We start from the raw sequence: 23460 nt of genomic DNA on the forward strand, positions 1-23460 counted from the left end.
AGCTAAGGGGGGTGGGGCGGTTTTTTTTGCTTGTCCTGCCGGTTTTTCCTTTTTTACCCAAAATAAGGGGAGCAGCACCCCGGATCCGCCACTGATTTTGAAGTAGACCAGAGTTGAGAATAAAGAATATCATCAGGTTGTGATATCTTTTTGTTGTACCACTGACTTCCATAGAGGTAACATTTCAAAAAGAAACCAACAACAAAACGTACATTATTTGCGAAAAATTTCGGACGTTCTATTTTTGGACGAAAACTTTTTATCTCATTTCGAACAAATTTCGGACAACAATTTCGGACGCTTTGCTGAAACACAACTTGTAAAGTAAATTTATCTAGCTAAAAAAACCCGAATTAGGCTGAAACAACATCACGAAATGGTAGTTTTACTTCAACCTGAGGGTTTTACGAATACAACGACGAGAAAATAACACAAATCCTAGCAAGCGTTACATATGTTAAGTAGTGTCTCAACTAGAGTTCCCTCCATAAAGCCCAGCATAAAGGAAACGAAGTGCTTTGGAGCTACTTTAAGTTGTATACTTTGCTGTAAATATTTCGGACGCTTAAAACTTTCGGACGGATGTATGGCAGACACTTTTTTTTTGTCCGAAATTAAAATCGTAGGAAAGTTTTGAAAATAATGTAGTAAAGAATGCGTTTCCAACCCTTGGCCAGAAAGGTTTCGGGCTCACTCTTCAAAGAAAGTATGAAAAAAATCAATAATTTGAATCCGTAACAAAACTGACTTTTGTCAATTCCAACTTACTTCGCCAGAATAGACTTAGATATTAGAATTTATTTCACCAAGACATACTTGATTTTACAAGTTCAGCCTTCGCTTAATAATAAGTTAGTACCTTTTGGTACTTCATGTCGTTTTCAAAACATTCACAGCAATCCTGATGTCTTGCTGCATTTAATTTTATTGACAACGTGTAAGTGAGATTGCCACTGAAGCATTGTCTTTATCAATCTAAATTCTGCGACATAAATGGCATAAATCAGAGGGGCGACTTTCGCTACTTGAAATTCGCCGACACCCATTTACACAAAACTCTGGGTTGATCGAAATCCAATTTTTGCTAATCTGGGTGCTCTGGCTTATTTCCCCTTGTTTGAAAAGTGTCCATTTATCTCCTAATTTTCGATTTTAGCCTTGAGCTAAGTTAACGTAAAGGAAAAAAACGAATGAAATTAAAGAAAAAATCCCTGCTTTGAATAACTTGGCCCTGGGCGAGAGAGACATTCGGCATTTTCATCAGGGTGTCCTGCTAAGACCATAGTCTCTTGGTCTTGCTCACGATCACAGCGAAATGAAATAGGTCCAGCTCAAATCCTCACCTCAAAATCGTAGAGCATTTAACCCTATCAAGGAAATCGGTCTGGCAATTCTTCAGATTTAAATTATCTTTAATTGATTGAAACGTTGTAATTGTCACATTTGCTAACTTGCACTCAAGATTGTTAAAAGTCGCGACGGAGGCCTTTCCTGAAAAATGATAAATTAACAAGATTGAGACAAAGGTGGAAGGAAAGACACTTGATTTATATGAGACGTGAACTGAGAACAATTTATATAATAACAGATTATTGTTACTGAGTTTTAAGGAACTTAGACAGTGCGACGAGGGCTGAAGACAAGGAAAGTAATGTGACAACTCATTAATAAAAACAACGCGGTGGGTGAGAATGGAATGAGAAGCATACGGATTGACCGGAGGTGTAGAAGGAAGAGAACAATATATTTATAGTAGGTAAAAAGGAAACGTTTCCAAGTTTGTTTTAAAAAAACAACAACAACAAAAACCCCCCAGATATTTCAAGATAAGGAGAAACTTAAGGCACAAGGAAACAATTCAATCGGGCGTGGTTGTTACCTGAGTTGTTAAGTTCTACCTTTGATAAAGACTCTCCCTGTACCTAGTCGTCGGTTAAAGACTGTTCTCGGTTGTCATGGAAACTATTTTTTTTTTCTCTTTTTTAAAATTCTTTTTTGTTATTTATTCCTTTCAAGTGTCAGTATTTTGCATTTTTCTTATAGCTTAAACGTTCTTGTAAAAAGCTATTATTATTATTATAATTATTATTATTATTATCATGATTATTATTACTATTATTATTATTATTATTATTATTATTACCATTATTATTGTTGTATACCTTGTAAATAGCTAATCTTATTATATCTATAACATTCTGGGAAGCACCTCGAATGGGTACCCTGGCGCTTTCTCTTTTGGGAATGAATCTCTTTTCTTCTTTTTTCAACTTTTTGCCCTTTTACATAAACCATTGTTACATAAAAACTGTTAAAGGAAAGGGAGGACGGACAACTACTGACGGTAAAAAGGGTCAAAACATTTAATAAAAACGTTTCGGTCAGAGACCTTCGGTTACTACAACTTTTGAATAAAAACTAGCTTTAAATGAGATTAAAGTGCTAGTGATTACGTAATTAAGATTGAAATGCTAGTGATTATGTAATAAGTGACAACTATCAAATAAGGTACAAGATTACATAAAAGAACAGAAAGTGGTGCTAATTAATTGACGACAAAAAACAAAACAAAACAAAACAAAATCAACGAAACAAAAAATACTGAATAAGGCGACAAAAAGCTACTCTGAAAATAATTAACAAAAGATGAGAGATAAAACCCAAAAATGCAAAAAAAAAAAAAAAAATTAAAAACCAAACCAGCTAAAACGAATAGGATGACTGAAGAAACAAGCGGCAAGTACTAGAAACAGGTGAACTCACCCTCACTTAACGTAAACATCAACCGAACCAAAATCCCAAAACAAGGCCTTTAGAGCCTGAAAGGGCTGATAAACAACAAAATCCCTGGAGGGGCCCTTAAACAATATTAATCATAATAAGTTCCCTGGGCAGGGCTTTTGAAACCACCTAACACCTAAAAGGCTGTCAAAATACAAGAAAAGGGTATTTCAACGATTAATCAGGAACGTAAGCTATGGGAGCGGAAATTAATTAAAACAAATTCTGTTTTTTGAATCAAATTCCCTTCTTTTATTTAAACCGTGGGATGCCAAAGAGAACAGCTGAGCACTCCAATAAGCCTCTTGTAATTAAAAACTTATCGATCTCAGAAGAATTGTTTGGGGCCTGCACCTGATCAATACATTGAAATGAAAAATCACCTAGAGTATGTTGGATATTGTTGAAATACACTGCTACTTCACAAGTTGCTTATTGGAATACACAAGAGGCTTATTGGAGTGCTCAGCTGTTCTCTTTGACACCCCACGGTTTAAATCTGATCTCTCATGCAGTTGCGAATTTTCTTTGGTCTTATAAAATTTCTGTTTAGCATTATATTAGTCGTACAACAAAACACTACAGATCGATCACAAAAGAAGACATTAGTTTCCATTTCTTATTTAACAGTCACTCCGTTAACATGTTCGCTGGTAAGGTCCACAATCAATATTTTAGCACAATAATTGACTCCAAAGTAAAAGTCAGTTGTGAAAAACGTGTTGATTGAGCTCAAAAGGCCATTAATGAAAAACACAACGTTACTGTGACTTATGGTTTAAAGAAAAAAGTTAAGCTTCTTTGCCTTCGAGATAAACTGGGTTTAGTTAAGTGTCATAAGAAATGGGTATTTCTTTGCTTTTAAATGAATTCTTATAAGAGAGTAAAGGGTAGATTATCCCACTAATATAATCATAGCGATTTTTTTGTCTGTTTATCAGCTCAAACAGGCGACCTGTAGGCAAGATTGTCCTCTGTTAGGCCTGTCTCTGCATAATCCGGATAGTTAATTGAGAAGCACCTCAAATGAAAACAATCGCAGACAAGATATCACTTATAGTCTTTAGTTATAATCTTTCAACTGAATTGATGTGATTTCCTCATAAGCCGCAAAAAGTTAATTCAGCCAGCTAACACACACAGTCTGAAAATCGGCAGAGAGAGAGATGAGCAGACACATTCAGAAACCGTGGAGAGTGTGTGGAGAAGATGAATACTGTGCGAATTCCACATTTCCAGTGAACTGCAGAATTTTGAAATTCATAGACATCGAAGTTCTCAGATTTGACAAGTTTCTATAACTCTACAAACGTGGTATAATATTAATGAAAATTTCCCACGCTTTTTTCTAATTAGCTTATTTATGAAATAATCGGTTGGATTTCTAATTGAAAAATGCAAACATTGATCTGTACTAGTTCTGATCTGTCTATTCACAGACGATACTAAGGTATTGTTAAAGCCGTCCCATAAGGTTTAGCACGTGCTGGTGTTCCAAAACTGTGATAAATCGGGATGTGGTAACCGCGAGATGTTATGACTATTCGAGAGTCGGCCAGTTTTCATATACTATACTGATTCGCCGCTCTAGAGGCATATTCTTTTCAGCTTTGATCTCTAGATCTGTTTTGAGACAAAAATAATAACAGATTCTGTCTTCTCACTTCTTCTTTAAAAAACGCTTGAAAGTTTACAAATCTGTCGATAATCAACTAGCCTGTAAATTTAGCCGCCTTTCAGTGTTTTTTCTCATTAATCAGGCAAAATAAATAACGTTAAGACTCCAGCGAGCTTTATCCAGTCTAATCTTTTACTCATCTGTCAGTTATTTGCGGTCTTTCTAACTTTCCAATCAGCGCGGATCTGCGCATTTTCAGCATATATAGTTATCACGGTGAGAAAGCACGAGTCTGTAAATACCGAACATTATAAGAAACGTGGGAAGACTTTTCCGACTTCGGGACGATAAACAACACGGTTTTTTAAATGTTTAGATAACCTGATTATAGAGAAACGATTCTTTGTCAGGTTAAGCTAAAATCTTCCCCTGAGCCGTCTACAAAAACAGTGCGGCAGCTTATACTTTGTTAGTCGGATAATTTTCCTTTTTATTTTATTCTCCTTTTTATTCTCAGTATCAGTATGTTGCCAAGCAGACGTCCAGACAAGTCACGAAAGCGAAGAAATTCGTCAACTTGAGTATGCTAGTTTTCTGTGCGAACAAGCTTTCAAAGATCAAAATAAACTTCAGACCAAACGTCTGACAATCAGTGTGCAGAATTAATGTCAAAGTTAGTAAGTTGGTATATCATGTATCCAGTGGCCCGAAAAATAAAACTGATGACGATGACGACTATGATCACGTGGATGATGATGCTGATGATGACGTCGTTGATGATGATGATGATGACGATGATGACGATCACGACTAATAATTAATAATAATTTATTTCTTAGACAATTGTAGCGTCTCACTTGCTTATCAAGTCCAGAAAGAGTAAGAGACGGCGGTTTGCTCTTTGGGTTCTACCAGGAGCCCATTACCGGGCTCCTGGTTCTACCATTTCAAATTTACATTCCTTAATTAATGTACATACTTATTCCAAAAGAAAACGAAAATTCAGGTTCACTACATGCCGTGTTTTCCATCCTCACTTATACTTTTCAGACATTTGACAAGCCTTTGTTTTAAGAGTTTGCTTGTTACACAAAGGCTGATCCTGATCTATAGATGATCTACAAAAATATCTGTTTACAATTTAGTCCTGTCTCTTCTGGTAACATCGTGAGAACTCCGAGAAAGAGAGAGAGCCACAGTAAATATATATTTTTACATTGAGTTCAGTTTAGTCCTAGGAGGGGACCGGAGGACAATAAGCCTAAGATTTATGATTTTGGTTTGATTTCGTTTTAACGTACCCTTATTTAGTGGGAAACGGCTTCTCAGTTTGACAATTCAATAGGATTTTTTTATTTATTTACCGGTATTGAACTTAACAGTGTCAAATCTTTCCTCGCGCACACTTCTGAACACTTCTCTTTGCTGTGAGAAAACTCAAATCACAGCAGGCATATATAGCGACAAATGCAACTTATCTGTAGGTAATTAACGATGTTTAAAAAAACTCTACTCCTCAGTAACAAGGTAACAGACTTATGTTAACAGACGTATGTTAACAGACTTGTCGAATATAATATTTAATACTCGCCACTTGCCCTTATTAAACAATATTCCACAAATTTAAATTATTAGCAATGTGTACAGAGGTGACCAAAATGAAGACTAAACTTATTTTCATAAATATCTCAGATTTCTGCATAGATCTTATTACTTTAAAAAACAACAGCTTAATCTTTTCGGCTCTAACTTCCAACTTCTTTACGGTCTCAGACCAAATAAAAATAAGTTATTTTATCTAAACCACTCACTGTTAGTACGTGAGAACAACTCGTCTCTTATCACTTTGGGAGAGCCTCCACTGTGTTTATACTCTGCTAGTTTTAAATCGCGTCTAATTGAGAATTAACTCAGCATTTCAGTCAAATTAATCTGAAATCTCATTAAAACGTTCAATTGTCTCCTTTAGGCCTTAAAGATTCACCGACTCTCCTCTATTCCCATCTCTTGAAAATCTTTCGCAAGAATAAGTTTCAAAATCTATAGTAGTTATGCAACAACAAACAATGTAGACCATTACTAGGGTTCCATGAAAGTAGCATTTGACGCTTACACAAGGGTGATTAAACTCTATTTTCGCCTTGTACAAATCGCCTGCATCTCAAGAAAATTGGTAAGGAGAATTTAAAACAGTATAATGAAATCTGACTTGATGTTTGAACAGATTCTCCCTAGTGATCCTTCAGGGTGTCTGTAGAAACTCTGAGGAGAGCTTGGAATTTTTCTGCTGACATTGAGCAGCGGAACGTGCATATCTGTGTTAGAAATAAAACAGCGTTCCTTTTTAAATAAGTGTATTTATGACAAATCATTTTAAATTGTATTGCGCCGAAGGGCAAATAAACTGTCCATTGTATCATCCCATTATATCTCTGACTTTTTTTTGAACTTTTTCGTTTTCCACGCAGATAGAAACTACATCAATAAATTAGCAGCTGATAAGCCCAGTTGAAGTTTCAATTGAAGTTGTTCTTTCGAAAGAAAACAATTATCTGAAATCGTTTCGATATGGAATGCAACGAATTACCCAGAGGGCATGGAACATTTTTGGATAGCTATCAACAAATAAAGGGATAGAAATTTTGATAAAGACGTTTGCTTTAAAATACGTTTATCATATATTTTTTACCCTACAGTCCTTTTGTGAGTGGATTGGTTGACCTCGAGCAAAGCCCTTATAACGCTACCCGTGCATCGATGACGCGAAAAGAAAGGTTTATGAATACAGCTGAACCACAGAGGAAACGAAAACTAATTCGAAATAGCGGGAATTGGAAATAACCGATAGTAAATGACTGAAGGGCAATTGTATCCAAGGACAATTGCTTTGAGTTCGAAATAACGGGGAGTTCGAAACTAACGGAGTTCGAATTAACGGGGTCCAACTGTTCCTCGAAATGTGTATGCATATGAATGATGCATACACATAAATCATGATAAATAACGGAGAAAAATATAAAGGGCGTATAGCAAACTGGCAATGGTCATGTTAAGAATCTCAACTAAGAAGAGCTTTGAACTTAGGATCATTAAGTTACAACCCTTGCTAAATAAGTCAATTAAAATATTTAGAGAGGAAGTTACATCAGCTTTAGCTCAGTGATTTTCATGCGGGCCCTCTATCGTGGTCGAATTCGAATTTGGAAATGTTGGTTCTTGTAGAGGGAGGAAAACCGAAGAACACGAAGAAAAACCCTCCAAGCAAGGCGTGTACCAACAACAAACTCAAGCCACATACAGCACGGGGCAGAAATCGAGGCGAGCGCTCTCACCACTGCGCCAACTCTGCTCCCCAAAAGCTTAGAATGTATAGAGTGCAGGTTTCAAGCCCTTGCAAGAAATTTTCGCAAATATACCGGGACCTGTCGACCGCGCTGGCGTCAACAAGAGGAAAAAACATTGCCCTGTTATATATGCACATCATTGTCATACAAACGACAAATCAAATTTTTTGACGTATGTTATTCCATGTATAATTTTTTTTGCGTAAATTCGATTTATGGCTGTTTAACATTTTTTACAATGAAGCTTAACTTATGCAATCATTTCGTATATTAAACGAATTCAAAATAATATAAAGAAACACTTTCCTTCATGAACCCATTCAGCCCTTTGATTCATTGGTCATCCTTGCAGATCCATGCAAAATCAAAATTACTGATCATATGAACTGCAAGAAGACCAGCAAAGATAGCTTGCTTTTTGGTATCAGAACTGAAAGAGTATGTCCATTTAGCTTCATTAACAAAAATATATAATTATATTTAAGCATATGATCATTTCATTAAATGGTTGGCCCATCGGCCCGTTTATATACCTATTTATAACACTATATGTCTAAAACCTTTCTCCTTCTCCTTATTTACATTATACAGGTTGGCTCCGTCGAATCAAACAACAGTTAGTTTACTATGACAGTATGTCGTATGATGTGATGGCACATATGCTATAATTGATAAGGGCTTCGTTTAACCTATCGAAACGTAAGCCAGTAAGAGCTAATGGCAAAAATATAAGACAAAATTATACGATAATACTTTCATTCTTCATGGAAAAGTATTTTAGTATACTGAATTTGTAATATTTTTTAAAATATCGATCAGGTAGCTTTCAAGTAAAAATATGCATGTTGTTGACATTAGAAACAAGTGGAAGCTACATTAACTTGATGGGCAGCAGAACAAACAAAAAAAGCGCTTCAAACACAGTGCACGCTGCAGTTGAAAGATCGCTATGGATACAGATCAAACGCCCCCTTTCCATTTGTCTGGGTCATGAAAGAAGATTCTACCTTGTGGATGAAATCCTAAAGTGTGACCATTCATATGAGAGCTAATGAGAAATACTTCTCGTTGATACTGTTAAGTAATTTACTTTCCTAAGTGATTGCTCCACTGAATTGTCAAGTTTGTACCTTTGCACATGTAGGAGCTAAAAGGTAATTCCTCTTGTTATTTCTTGGAACAATTTGAATACTTTTTGACGCGGGCAGGTGGAAAATATTACGAAAAATCACAGCTGGCAACAGCTAGCAGTACAAGATATGCATGGTGATCTACGAGGAAGAGTTAATTGGTCCAATCCTGGAAATCAAGGGCTAAAAAACCAAACCAATTCTTCTCCTGAGTGATAAAAGGACACAATAACACTTAATAGCTTCATGCTAAATCCGGAAGTTGCCAGCGTCGAACGGTCGGGTCTATTCAAAAACGCATGTAAGAGGACACCAACACTTGCAAACTAAACAACTAAGAAAAGCAGTCATCCACGCTAACATTTACTCGTTCATAATCCAACAAGGAGTCAATATACCTTATTTACCCACATCAAGTTACAACGCATCTGATTTCCCAGCTTTCGTGCCGAGAGAGCCAGGAGTCTGCATTCTTGTGGTCCCCAACGAACGGACGCGTTATTCCAAAGTCGACCTTACCTCACAGAAAGATATTGATAAAACTCTAAAAGGTTTTGCCCGCTAATGCCAAAGAAAAACAGGTTTTGTTTCTTGAAAGTCACGTTTTAGAGGATTCTAAGAATAAGTCTAGAACGTTGATCCCTTAAATGCGTTTCGGAGGAAGCGATACTTCTATCGTATTAGACACTAAACAAGGTTTCTTCAGCTGGCTTGTAGACTATATAAGGATTACTGTCAAAGAACTGTATTTGCAGAATAAGCTATTTACTAAACTAACTGGTTTTGTGAAAAACCCCGCATATATTAACATAGTTTTCTTACATTTTTAAAAGGGCTTTTTGCCTCTTTTTAGAATCTCCATGACAACACACAATTTATCTGGGTGCCATCGGATGCATGTGCGCATGCTCTAAAGGCATATAAGATCCACCGTTTGGACTTGAACAGTAATACGGAGGGGGAGGTGGTGGTGGCATAAATGAAGGATTTGCACTGGACATAGCCATACTGTTGTTGATAACGGCGTGTGATGGATATGTGGGCATAGGCCGAACTGAATCGTGAGCGGGGCTCCAGATATTGGCGCTGCAGCTGGCGTATCTGCAGGGAGAAGGCCCTGCTTGACTGGTGTCCTTGTTGGCGGCGGGTGTCTTTGGCTTGGGTTTGGGTTTGGGCTCTCCCTTACTCTGTTGCCGTACTTTGGCGCGTCGATTTTTGAACCACACCTGTTGTATGATCAAAATAAACAAAAAATACTCCGTTTAATTGCAAATGGCGCCTGCGAAACAAGTGGAATTCAATTGTTGTCTAGTGGTTTGTTTATTTTGTATCTAGTGGCGGTTTATACTGAGTAGTAATAGCGGTTTGAACAGATAAGACGGGAAAAACTAACGAAAGCTTGATTAGAAGCTTTACCAGGAAAAGTTGATCTAACAACTCAATAAAACTCAGTTAACAAGTTAGGAAGGTTACAGTGATGTTTTTTATCGCGGTTTTATACAACTTTTCGCCGGTTTAAGTGAGCGTGACTTTTGGGAAAGGCCTTAAGTAGTTTTTTCTGGAAAGTTTCATTTTGAAATAAATACAATATAGAGCTAGACACGTAATATAACAACGCACGCAAAACGGAGGTCAAGCTCACTGTCGAGACAAGCCTGCACACGCGATCATAAAACACGCGCATGTATAACATAAAGAGACATTCTTCTTGGAGTAAAATCAAATTTGTTTGATAATATCGCGAAATATAGGTTCTTTATTAGCCTAAAAGGTTCGAATGAAAGAAAAATTAACCTTAAAGACATTACGTGAGAACAGATGGGTTGTCTGAGGGCGTGAAATGTTTGACACTACAATTGTGTGTACGTACACAACACAGGCACCCTTAAAAGGCTAAATGCTCGGAAGTTGAAATATTTTAATTTAATTAACTGAATTACACCTGACTTGGGGCTAGGCTGGGGCCAAACTGCATACGAATTTTTTCTATCTGAAATTGGCAATTAAAACTGAAAAATTAAAATGATGCTTTACTGTTTTGCATCCCACTCAATTTTCATTCAGTTAAATTCTCGACAACAAAACGTCCTGTAGGAATGACGTATGAAGACTCAATAACATGTTTTTCAGTTTGGATGTGTCCTGTTTGAAAGTACCTTAACCTGGTCATTTTAGGGTAAATTCATCATTTAGTAAAAAAAATGGGTGCTCAAGTATTAAGATTTATCACATTTTATTGTTTAAAACACGAACTAAATGGAACAATTTTCCACAAACGACCGACTACGACTGTGAGTTTCAGTTGTACAATTCTTAAGTTGGGATTATGTTGACCGTTTTTCACTATCACGGCTTCTACGTAGTTTTCTTGTTAATATGGACAGGTTATTCCCTTTGTCTTCCTCCATATTTGATACTTTTGACGAGAAGGAATCATCTCTTAACACACGAACCAAATGAATTGGGAGACGTTGAAGAATTGACCCCAAAATTGGCAAATCAAGTAAACGTGCCGGAAAAAATGGGAAAACTTTTCTTCATTGCGCAGCCAATTTGCGGTTAACAAAAAACCGTCTTGTCTTCTTTAAATGTTGTCAAGTTTGGTCCAAAGCACGTATAGAAAATGTGTTTGCTGGAGGCCAAAAAGACAACCGATTATCTCTGTCCTAACTGAGTTCAGAGTAGTTCCAGCAGGATTTTGCCAAGAATTGACACAGGTTTATTGTTCTGAAGCCACCAACAAAACGTGAAACTATGCTATAGAGTAACCCCGATGTAACAGGAAAAAGTTTTGCATGCTTAACACACGTTTACATTTGGGGCCAAACATCAGTTCAAGAACCAAAACAAAGACATATTGACAAATTTGCGAGAAAAGAATTTGAAGATGCTTAGCTTGTTGTAACTCCATCAATTTGTGGAATTCAAGGAAACAGAGAGGAATGGCGTGCAAAATCTTTAACTTTGTATTTAGGGAGTTGTAATTCCACCTGAGTGACTCGACTGGGAAAAAGAGAGAAGAAGAAGAGAGAAAAGAGAACAAACTCTCTGATCTTTGTGAAAATACCTAGTGTATTCATATCAAACGTTTGGAGTTAAGCAGTGCCAACATTCCCGGCCCCACCTCGCTACCTTCGACTCTTTTGAAATACAAAGTTTCCTAACGTTCTCAGTTGTCTTTTTACAGTCAAAATCGAGTTATAGAAAAGACAGGTTTTACAATAATTGCCAGTAGGCAAGCTTCAGGCATTCCGATGGGCATATTTTATAGCTTGTCGCATGCCCCCCGATTAGGGACTCACTTGACACCGTTGTCGCCATCCTCTAGCTCTCCGCCTTCACTGCAATGTTGCACGTCTAGAGAATAAGAGTATTCATTAACTCAGAAAAAACTGAGATCTTTTTTACCTGAACCCTGGATTCTGGTAGATTGATTTTCATGGCAACTTCTTCTCTCATAAAGATATCAGGATACTTTGTCTTGGAGAATAGCTCCTCCAATATTTCTAGTTGTGCTTTGGTGAAAGTTGTCCTCTCACGTCTTTGTTTTCTTGGGTAGCCTGAAAATATAGTTGCATGGAATCACGAGAAAATTCTTTGAAATTTCTTCTGCATTGGTTGGATACCTCATACAGCAATATCTCAGCCTTAGAACATCGGCATTTCGTTATCCTACTGCAAGCAGTGGAACCTTCACCAAACCAATTAAATTTGAGTTATAGGAATCGTGGACAATTCTCTAAATTTTCTTTCTCTAAATGTCCTTTCTCCTAAACTTAAATACAACAATCAGTGAAGTCTTGATATGTTAAACATTGTATAAAAATATTTACTTTGGTGCTTTCTGAATTTCAAACAATGGTATGCTCGGCTGTGATCTTTAAAGAGACCAGGTGCGATATTTTCAGAGGTATTCAGTTTGGTAAAATTGAAAGAATAAATATTTGAGTTGATCTGTTTCTTCAGCAGGCGCCCATTTATCATTTGCAATGCCAATAATAAACTGGAAATAACATTGCACTGTTCAAATTGCGGTCTCTTTATCATGTTTTTTATTGTTTTACTGATCTCACTAAGAAGAACACTGACGATATTTCCGTTGTCATTGGAAAGATAACTGTAAATGCCGTCAAATCAAAGCTACAGTCATTAACCACAGAAGCGGCCAAATGTATATTTTCAGTAATAATGTTATCATTAATGTCAGGCTTCACAGCAGCGGCTTTCCTAGCCGCAAACGAGTAGTTAGGATATTTCAACAGGAAGAATGTATCTATGCCCCTTAATGGACGCTTGTCTAAAAATACGTAGTCGTTTGAAAATCGGCCTAACTTAAATAGTTTTCGCGCCCACAAATCCTAGATGAAAATCAGGCACGTTCCACGCTGCAGCAGATTTGAACGATTTGTGACCATCTTAACAAGAATCAAACTTGATGATTATATTTATGTGCAATAGGCAAAAATCCGTTGAGACAAATACGAAACAGATGTTAACGAATCTAGTGTGATTGCCAATATTTGGGAAAAAGTACTAATTTATCTCGCGTTTTGTCCCCGGTGAGGGCTCTTAAATAGGCTTTGTCGAAGCTTGCACTCATCGAAATGCCTTTCACGAATTCTAAATCCACGCATCTGGGAGGTCTCGCTTAACTAGAAAACGCACTAAATAGACAAGAATCGAGCTAACCAATGGTGGTTTCAAAGACCTCTCGAAGTATCTAACACAGCCCGAAAATAGGAAAAAACTTCCTTCTTCTGAAAAGACTATTCTTCTGGTCACCGCGAACTCATTCGAATTGTCATAACCATAATGTGTTAGTACAATGCCGACTCTGACGAGGCATTATGCATGTGTTCTTTCATGTCTAAAAATAAAGTTGAAATCTTGACTCTTACCATAAGGTGGAGCAACCATTGGGGAAAACATGTCGGCGGTTCTTGGAGGCATGTTAAGTCCATTGACCGGGTACGGTGGATAATGGTTCAGAAAGCCCGCCATTTTGGATTCTTGGTGTAAACTAGAGAGTGAGTTGTAGGCCGCGTGCTATGGAATCAAATGAAAACACGAAATGATGAGCTCGCGGCTTAGTCGCGCGACCTTCTTTACCGGCTTGGCCCCTGAAGGCCCCCCCTGCAGATCATACCTGTCAAGGTATTAATACAAAAGACGGGACAGAAAATCCGCTTGTTAAAGGACCTTCCTGAAATTCAACATAATAAAAACAAGCCCCTGAAAGCTACACCCAACTTGCCAGATTATTTGGATCCAGGTCAAGGAAACTATGCGTGCGATTAGGTGACCAAACCTTAGCGAATTTTGCAGCCCGCCGTTCCACGCCAGTGAACGAGGCTAGCGTTTTTATTTGTCGTACATCAAAACAAGAATATTCATTGCTCTTTTTCTAATTTAAGGCTATGTGGGAGGTCGAACAATTTGCAATGGTAGCCAAAAAGGAAGCCGCATTGCTCCAAAATGAAAAATTCACATTGGATTAAGACTGTCACGATGTCACGAGAATTGAAACCATGCACGTTTTCGCGCTAGAACCCTCTTCGTGAATATTCTCAAACGGAAACATTCAAACACTTATCTATCCTGGAACATTTCCCTTCCATTAACAGCTAGCGTTAAAATAACTACAAAAGGTTCGACGGCTCTCGTGATAAAATCCCATCGTAAAAAGGGAAAAATTCAAGTTTAACTGCGGAAAAATGCCGTTAATTTTCATTGCGGAAGTCCATTCCGTGATGATGGGTTACGAAATTAGTGACATTTGTTGAAGAGGATTCCGCAAATCTATAGCACTTGAAAAGAAAATAACAAAATCTGCAAGGAGACATAATAAAACTGACACGGTCTAGTTTTTGTTATTAATTACGAGAACCAATAGGAGCCATTGAGTTAATTAATAAGTATGATTTTTGCTCCAAAGAAGTCATTGAAATAAGCGAGAACAAAAGTATAATGATTGTTAACAATTGTCGCAGCGAATCACCTAGAAAGACTGCTTAGAACTCACTCGCACACAATCTATTAAGTTTTAAAACCGTTCTGATATATCCAGTTTAAAAGAAGTCGTATTGTTTAAGAAACGAAAAAGCCAATTGCGCTATCACGCTTTCGTTCTGTCGTTTAGCATCTAGTTAACGCACCGCTGACGTTAGTTAATTGGAAAACACGTCATCAGTCGTATTGTGAAGGAATTCTGTTGACGCCGATCTGAGCAGAGATCTATAGAATAATTTCATTTCATTGTCCACGAACTTTTCAACCTTTTTGAGCTAAGAAAAACCTCAGAACTTCAGAACATCAAAGTGGTTGAAAGTAGTTGATACGTTAAAGAGCTCTTTCCGTCCAAACGATGACAAAAAGTTAATCAGCAGTTACTTTTTTTTCTTTTTGGCTTGGAATTTATTCAAGTAGAATATGAGACAGAGATTTTTTTTTTCATAGCTTTGAAAAGATACCCAACCGATTGCAAGTCAAACAATCCTGAAAATCGTGTTACAAACAAACAAAAAATCATGCACATCAATGATTTTGTCCGACAGAAGGTCACAAGATTTATAGGCTTTCGTGTTTGTTTCACCCTGAGAAAAAAGGTAAAGAGACATAGAGGAGTCATATAGTATTTTCTTAATTCAATGATCTGATATGGCGATTAAGCCGACCCAGGTGAAACTTCAGATCGACCCTATCCCACCCACAAAAACTTGACTGAGCTACTGCAGTCCCCGATATTACAGTAAAAGCCGGGAACCTTACAATTACTGAACTCGGGTCCAAACTTTCTGTGAAGACATTTCTTTTGGCTGAGGATTAACTTAATTTCACTAGCTATTTTTCTGCTAGTAAATAGGAAATACAGGTCAATAAAGACCAGACGATCAGGATGAGGAATCAATTCTTTGGTGCATGCGAGCGTTTCGTGATGAAGAAGTCGTTGGATGGAAGTAATAATTGGAAATGAAAGGTCGTAATTCAAAATCTCGCTTAAAACACGTGTGGAGAATCAGTTTACAAGATTAATTAATCACCAAACTCGTTGTAAGAGTGAGTTGAAAAAGTGTAAGCACTGCGGATATGTTGTCGCGTTCTGATCCGCGAGAAGATAATAAAACAGACCTGGTACTTACTTTTGTCGTTAATTTACGAAAGGAAACCGCAGAGTCGTAGATATTGAAAGATTGCGATTGATAGCCTTGTTTCACGACGAGTGAGTTGTAGCTAATGACTAAACAGAAGGGTGAGTGCACTGAAAAACACTGAGTACTCACTAATTGAACAGCTCGCGTTTCCTTGAGGAAAGAATTGAGAACACATTTGGAAAAGTAAGAACTCGGGATGGGCAGGCATCCGTCTTGTGTCTCATACACAGAAAAGGACATTGCTTCTTTCTTTGATGTCCTTTGTCACAACTTGCTCGTCATGCAATAAAGCCAATGGCTTCCTGATTCGAGACATTGCTAGTGACTCCTTATGGCCGTTAAGTTGAAAGAATAACCTCCTTTAATTTAATTTTTCAAAGAATAGGACGGATGTTCCATGGATTCGCGCGCACTAATCCAGTGACAACTTCAGTTTACTGAAGGCTTTAATCATTTTGTTTAACGAAAGTATTGCATGAAATGACACAAGAATGGGGCGGCCTAGCGAAAAGCTTAATTCTCAAAGACACGAAAAACGTAGTGATCCTTTTATTCCATAGTTGTATTTGCGCCACCACACAACGGCCGCCAAAAGTCAACTTTTATCATGTCACTCAAGATGGATGGATTCGTATCTATCCCGAATTCAAAAGATTTTCAATTAGAACCAAAGGTGAACTAATTAGCGATTTAATTTTAAGACTGTTAGGTTTTTGGGCCTTGCTTATAAGCTCAGGCTATTGGAAAAAGCGGGCAGTCTGTAACACGCCACCCTTGGTAAACAAAGAGAACGACTGCCTCATCGGTTTAACACTGAAACTCTCGGCACCAAGTCAAAGTTTTGTTTTACGTGAAACAGTTGTCTCTTTTTTCTGAATTTAACGACATGTCACGGAGGCAAAGATCTTTTAGTTAGTGGGTCTGGAATTTTAAAACAAGAAAATGTCAGCTTCTTCCTTTTATATCGCTTCCCAGACATAACATCTAGATCTGCTGTCTTTTAAATGCTTATCTTGGTGGGTTCGAGTGAAGCTTCTCGACTTTTCATGAGTGGGTGGGTTACTCGGTTTTATTCAATCGTATAAATTGTTTCTACAGATCAGACAAAGCTGACAATAAAGCCATTCTTTTTTGAACACCCCCTCTCAACCCCCAGTTCCTTTGTTAACCAATTAAGAAAAAGGTTCTGTGCCAAATGTGCCTTTAGAGCCTATTATTTAGGTCAGTTGTTTGTAATCAAGATATTGAAACGTTTTTCTCAAAGATCGTGAAAGAACTTAAACCATTCATCACGGATGGGGCAAAAGGTTGGCCAAAGTTGTGGCCAAAAATTTTAAACCCTAATTTAATTCCCCTGTTTCATTTTATAACAAACGTAATGCTAAAAGACAAAGTAAGATATAACACTGAATCTTTAATCAAAAAATTTACTTTCATTTTCAACAAAAAAGGATGCGTTTTATTGAAAAATTCGTAGTAAAGCAAAATTCAAATTAAGTCGCCTGTTGTGGCTTTTCTCAAATGAAAGGCTGATATTCTACAGAATAAAGTGTTATTATACTCAAGCACAAGAGAGTGATTCAGTCAACCTTGAAAAAATTAAAAAAAAAATGCTTTCGCTAAGCTGAGATTTTGAGATTGTACTCTAAAGTTTCTTGGCAAAAGAGTATTAGATTGGAATAAAACCGAATACTCAGTAACATTTTATTGGCATTACTTCAATCAATTTTTAAATCCTAAAATTCAATTTGCTTTTCCCCCGAACACGGACATTTTTTGCGCATTGCAAAATTGAACACTCGAATCTTCTTTTTGTACCCTCGTGAGTGACGAATTCATGCACGAACATTTGCTTTGTTCGCCAAGTTTCCGGATTAGGATTTACGCTGTGGTTTTTCGATCAATTTCAGGCACACAACGTGGAACTAAGTGAGAGCAAGGCGACACGATCATGGAGTAGCTCAATGCAAACGTTGACAAAAAGAAAACAATTTCTTATTTCATTGGCTTCCGTTAGAAACCACATGGTGAGGGGTACTCCAGGACTCCCGCTTGGAATTCAAACATTTATTTAGAAAACCCTCCCGCTGCGCGTCAGCAGAACATTATTTTGTTCTTTTGAGTGGAATCCCCGTTTCATCTTAGTCCAAATGTTTGTCTGTTCACGCATTTTTGTGTTCAGTCAGTGACGACCTACATGAACAAGAAAACAGTTGCGCCATTAGTAAGTATCTAATTTACGTTCGTGATCTATAAACAGTCTTATATAAACAGTACTCCAAACTGTGTTTCCTTTGGTCTCAATGACTAAGGGATCGGTCACCCGATAAGCGATCTCAAACACCCTTTGCGTTGTTCAAATGGCCTAAGACAATTTTTACGCAATTATCTCCACACAACGTACAGATCGACACTTCGAAATACTGATTGCACCGAGTTCTTTCAGAGATAAAGATACTTTTAACTGTCCTTTATAACATGCTGATCTCGAAGTCGATATGAAGTGCAAGCAAACACAAACTTTAACACGAAACGCTCAATCTAACAGGGAACTGTAAAAACATCGACGTAAATATTGATCCAGGAAGGTCGTTAAATTCGTACAAAGCTTGTTGCTTTTTTGTAATTTCTCGGGTCATAGCAGAGATCAAGACAGGTAAGCCCCATAGCACATGTCTGTTGTAGGTCGTCCTGTCTCTTTTAATACTAATCTTAAAAGGTTGTCTGTCTATTAACCGCGAAACAGTTGACCATCTGTGTGGGAAACTCACCTCTTGTGTGAGTTCTCAGACTCTGCGGTTGACAAGTGGGAAATATTTCTGAGTGAAAACACAACGAGAACCGTTTGACAAGTGCTGTAATGACTACAACGTGAAGGCAGATATATCGATACAAGCGCTTTGCGGGATTTCGTGGATTCTTATTATCGGAATAATTGGTTTTTGAAAGCGTTTGGTGATCTTTCTTTCACCTCGAAGGATTATTTCTTTTCTATCCTATTATTAAAGGGCCTAAAGGAATAGCTGTTTCCAAATACGACAGCTTATAAAGGCAATGTCGCCTTATTGGTGTGCAATGCAATTTTCCTATCAAGCTACAGTAACTAAAATCATCGGGAACAAAGAGTTTATTGTTGGCTTTTTCTTCGCAATCCTTGGGGCGGTGTTTAACACAGCATGTTGTTGTGTTGATGAATACGACACGGTCATAAGCCTCTGTAAATTGTCCTGGATTCCGTGCTCGTCTAGCTGAAGAACTTGTCCCTCCCACAAGCTGATAAACAGGCAGGTAAAATTCGACTTAGCTAGAAAATACGCTCAGTGCTAAATCTCGGTCGAGAAGTACTTAGCACGTTTTTCGTAAGGAAGTGATTTCGCTCGACTTTCCGGGCATCAATGGTCGGGTCATTAACTACGGCTCTGACAACCTCTGCCTACAATTTAGTCGCGTTGACTTAAAGGTTAAAATTATTCTGCCTTCTAAGTAACACATATCTAAACCAGAAACAGAGCTGTGTAATCCAAGCACGGATTTAATAAAGACTAACGGGAGCTGCTTGTCAAATGGCGGAACGAAATCAGTCGAGATGCTCTGATTAGTATGACTGTCTGCTGCGCTTTCGTTTTGCAATGTTGCTGTTTCACTGGCTTTTAATAGCTTTAGTAGCTTATTTTTTAACCCTGTTTAATACAGTAATGAAAAATATTTAAAGATGTTCTGAAAACAAGAATGGCGTATAGATGGAGCATGGATTAAATTGAGAAGTCAAGATTACTCTACCACGGTAGAATAAAACATGGCGGGGGCAGATGAAGATGCGATTGTCACTTACCAGTTGCGATTCGCACTAGTAATTTCGTTTCTTGAACTGGCCGAGAGGTATACTCACAGAGCAAACCAGAACTTGTGCTCTTAGCTCTAACTGAAGACTGTGTAGAAATCCTTTCGGTCAGTGCTGGAATGAAAACAAAAACGGAATGAGCAGCGATGAGTGTGTTACCATCATGTGCGAGGCTCCCCGCAGAAAAAGGTTAATATAACATTAACATCGTTAGAGATCCTCGGCAAGAGATTTCCTGCGCTATGCCCAACGTTGTGACTTCTGGAGTAACTTTTACCTCTCAAAGCTGTGATGAGTCAAAATAAAGTACAATCCCCCTTTTCTGTCTTCCCTCAATCAGTTCTAAAGTGATTGTCTTGTAGCTTCCATTACCCTTTGCCTCTTATAATTGTTTTTATCCTTGTATATTAAACTTGGAAGGGCATGACAAGATAGAGTTTTGTTATTTTAATCACGAGAGGCGGGGTACATTTCCAGATGCTGCGGCGCGAATATTTTGCGGCAATGTTCTAAACCTCTTCAAAAGGCAACTGTTATTAAAATCGCGTTCAATAAATCCAAATTGTCCATAGTGTTTATTTCCACAACATTTTGCGAAGGATCTCATCAATTCTAATTTGCAGCACTTTAGCAAAGTAATAAAGTAAAAAGGGAATGTTTTGGCAATTATCTCATTCAGGTCTATTTGCATTCAAAAGGGAACATAGCTGGCGCTTTGGGCGCCCTTCAAAGAACTTGAACCAAAACCAAAACCCCTTGAACTAAATAACGATCTTAGAGCCACATTAACTCACACTGATACAATAGCATTCGTTTCAATTGTGCCAATATTCAACGAAATCGACTATTTTCCTGCTCTTGAGAGCAATTCTGAATTGTATTGATCACCGTAAAACAAAAGCTTACATCACTCGAAGTTCGTCATTCGGCCTTTCAAGATTCCGACTCTCGGTGGAAGAGAAGTAATTAGTTGTAATTAACAAGATCGATTTCACTGGTTGAAAGGAAACATTAACTAAAACGTTTGTTCTACCACAGGTCATGACTCTGCTATCAATAATAAATTTCAATATTTATATTTGCTACTCCATTATAGTTAAACATTGGCTCCGACTCTCACAATCGACGCAATTGACTTCTGATCTCTGAAATTTTTGTTTAAATTTGATAATTGAAAATTTCTTTTCTTAGGCAGATAATTTTCAATATTTCACTTCAGCTTTTCCTTTGTTTCTTCTGGGGTTGATAATTTTCAATATTTTACTTCTGTTGACCGTTAAAAGCGTTCGATCTTTCGCGTACTTTTTTCTTCGACGCCTTTTCTTTGAAGAAGATAAACACAGCTCAGTGTGTTGTGTATATTAATTTTTGGCGCCCAACTCTTTTGAGATGACACTGTTTTGAAATTTCTTGCAATAAAAATTGACAGGAGGTTCATAAAATCTGAAGTGAAATCGGAGGGATTAAACCTTGCTGTCCTCGCGAATTGTACCACTAAGGGTCTCGCCGGAAATTAAATCAAATCCGAATTTTATTAGTTCCTCGCTTCGTTTGCTCGCTTGGTTCTTTTACTAGAGCAACCTAAGAACTAGTTAACACAATTCGTAATGTAAAGGCAACAGCCATAGACATCGAATACAAGATGCTCACACTAATTATCGACATACCGACTATATAACTAAAACAAAGTCATGACAATTCATATCGTTTGCGAATCCAATAAATTTTGTTTTTATAAACATGATCATTCTGATAAAAGCAAAAAACAGTTTTTACCATATCTGCCTTTGTGCGGAGCGATCTCAGTTTCTATTGTCGTGTAACGGTTAGCTATTGGTTTGCCTAGATATTAAAGCTGTACTCGAGAAGAATCTTTTCGGAAATCCCTTCCTACAAGTCAGTGAAAGACAGCGCCTCTCACCGGAAAGAAGGCCGAGTCGTATATAAATTGCAATCCAACCAAGATCGACCATTGACAGAAATGGAAACTTCTACATATCAATTAACCCTCGCTAATTTTGGCGATGTTCTGTCATCGCGGTAAATTTTCATAAACGGATCAACGTCTTAAACCTTCGCCCGTGATAATTGCAGTGGTATTTTGAAGAGTAAAGCAGCGACCGCTTTTCGGAAGACGAAATAAAATTAGTAAGGTCTTTATTAGTTCTTACACGCGTACTTTGCAACTCTTATAAACAACCTGAAAATGAAATTCCCTCGAAATTTTTCTTGCAAAAAAACCTAGCGTGCACGAAAATAACTTCATTAATTAAAATATACACAGGACTCTACCGCGACTCCTAAAATTGTAGGCTTACCTTTATATTCAAACTCTGTGTAGGTTTCTGTTGACCGTTATTTACTGACACAAACACAGGAAATTTTAAACAAACCAGCGTTGAATACAACCGTAATGTGCACAGCAGTCAATATCAACCGGAGTTGTCAACCAAATAAAAGTACCTCGAATATCTTCCTTGCTCTCGTGATATGTACGTGATTTATATTCCAGCCCTTATGGACTTAAAGGTCAATACGACTACCACACCAGTACTCTGTCAATAGGCATATTTTTACTTGGGACACGCAAGGGCATTTCTGGAAAATGCTCATTTCGCCAGACAGATTTAACCTCAATTTAACAACAATATACAAAAGAGGACTTACTTTGAGATTTTGGATTTTTTCCAACTCAGAGAAGTTGAAAAGACGGTGGTTTGGCGATAAAAGCCGTGACACAAACGTATATTCAGGGAGAGTTATTTTCCACAAAGTTCCGGCTTAGGGGGTGAAAGATTAAGGCATTTTTGAGAGTAGAATTACGCGTTTGGCATTTAAACGCCTCGCATCATTGCTCTAAAATCTGACAAGGCTCAAAATTGTGAGCGACGCAAACCAGCAGAGCTAACTAGAGCAAGAGCATGTAACCAAGACACGTCATGGAGTCTGATGCACTGGTTTTCGCTGGTACTATCGCCTCAGTTCAACGCTTACAAAACTTATGTAAATCATCAGTTAACGGCCAGGTCGAAAACACACGTACAGGAGGGGTCGTTTTAAAAACTTCACTTGAGACGAATGGATCCAGCCCTGAAAAGCTTAAATTTTCTAATTTTGGAGTTTGTAACAATGCTCCTAAACTTTGAAGGGCCGCAAGTTTCAGAACATCATGTGTTTTGAAAGAAACGTCATGTCAAACGCGTCTCATCAACTGCACACAATGCGTATTCCACCCTTAAGTATATACGGATTAGTTGAGCTTACAGACGCGCTAAACCAGCTTTCGACATAATTCTCGCACTATGAGTAGCATCATTGCGTGTTTGCAAGAAGCTTTTTAGAGCCTTATAGGACATAAGAAACTAGATTAGCCGGCTACAGTGAGACTATTTAACTCAAATCGTCGCCGATTCTTCCCTCACCTTTTTGCAGCAAAGGTAAATAACATTTTGAAGCAGCCCTGTCGCATAAAGTTTTAAAAAATACATGCCTCATCAAAAGGCTTGTTAACAGGACGAAATGTGTTACTTAATATAGACCTGATAAAAGTTCTTTGCACCATGTTTTAATTTCCTCGATGTTTAGTCTCAACCAT

At 37.7% G+C, this 23460-nt stretch overlaps 2 protein-coding genes across 4 annotated transcripts in view; one reads left to right on the top strand and one right to left on the bottom strand.

Moving 5' to 3' along the window:
* The window catches only part of LOC145470825 (homeobox protein otx5-B-like), a 95996-nt gene that overhangs the window by 46981 nt on the left and 25555 nt on the right, over positions 1-23460 (top strand). The gene's annotated exons all lie outside the window — the stretch shown is intronic.
* Positions 6802-22499, bottom strand: LOC145470827 (homeobox protein otx5-B-like). 3 transcript variants are annotated; one of them, XM_081454694.1, is made up of 5 exons: positions 22184-22499; positions 19857-19979; positions 13772-13919; positions 12282-12433; positions 6805-10099 (listed from the first exon to the last, which is right to left on the bottom strand). In XM_081454694.1, the coding sequence occupies exons 3-5, from the start codon at positions 13872-13874 to the stop codon at positions 9749-9751; spliced, it is 606 nt and encodes a 201-aa protein (XP_081310820.1). In that variant the 5' UTR covers positions 13875-13919; positions 19857-19979; positions 22184-22499; the 3' UTR covers positions 6805-9748. The 3 variants fall into 3 exon arrangements, with proteins under 3 accessions (XP_081310821.1, XP_081310820.1, XP_081310819.1); XM_081454695.1 differs by lacking the exons at positions 19857-19979; positions 22184-22499 and adding an exon at positions 16154-17451 and having other exon boundaries at positions 6802-10099; XM_081454693.1 differs by having other exon boundaries at positions 19857-22499.

The sequence above is a fragment of the Orbicella franksi genome, chromosome 15 (genome assembly GCF_964199315.1).
Source record: "Orbicella franksi chromosome 15, jaOrbFran1.1, whole genome shotgun sequence".
NCBI classification, from domain to species: Eukaryota; Metazoa; Cnidaria; class Anthozoa; order Scleractinia; family Merulinidae; genus Orbicella; species Orbicella franksi.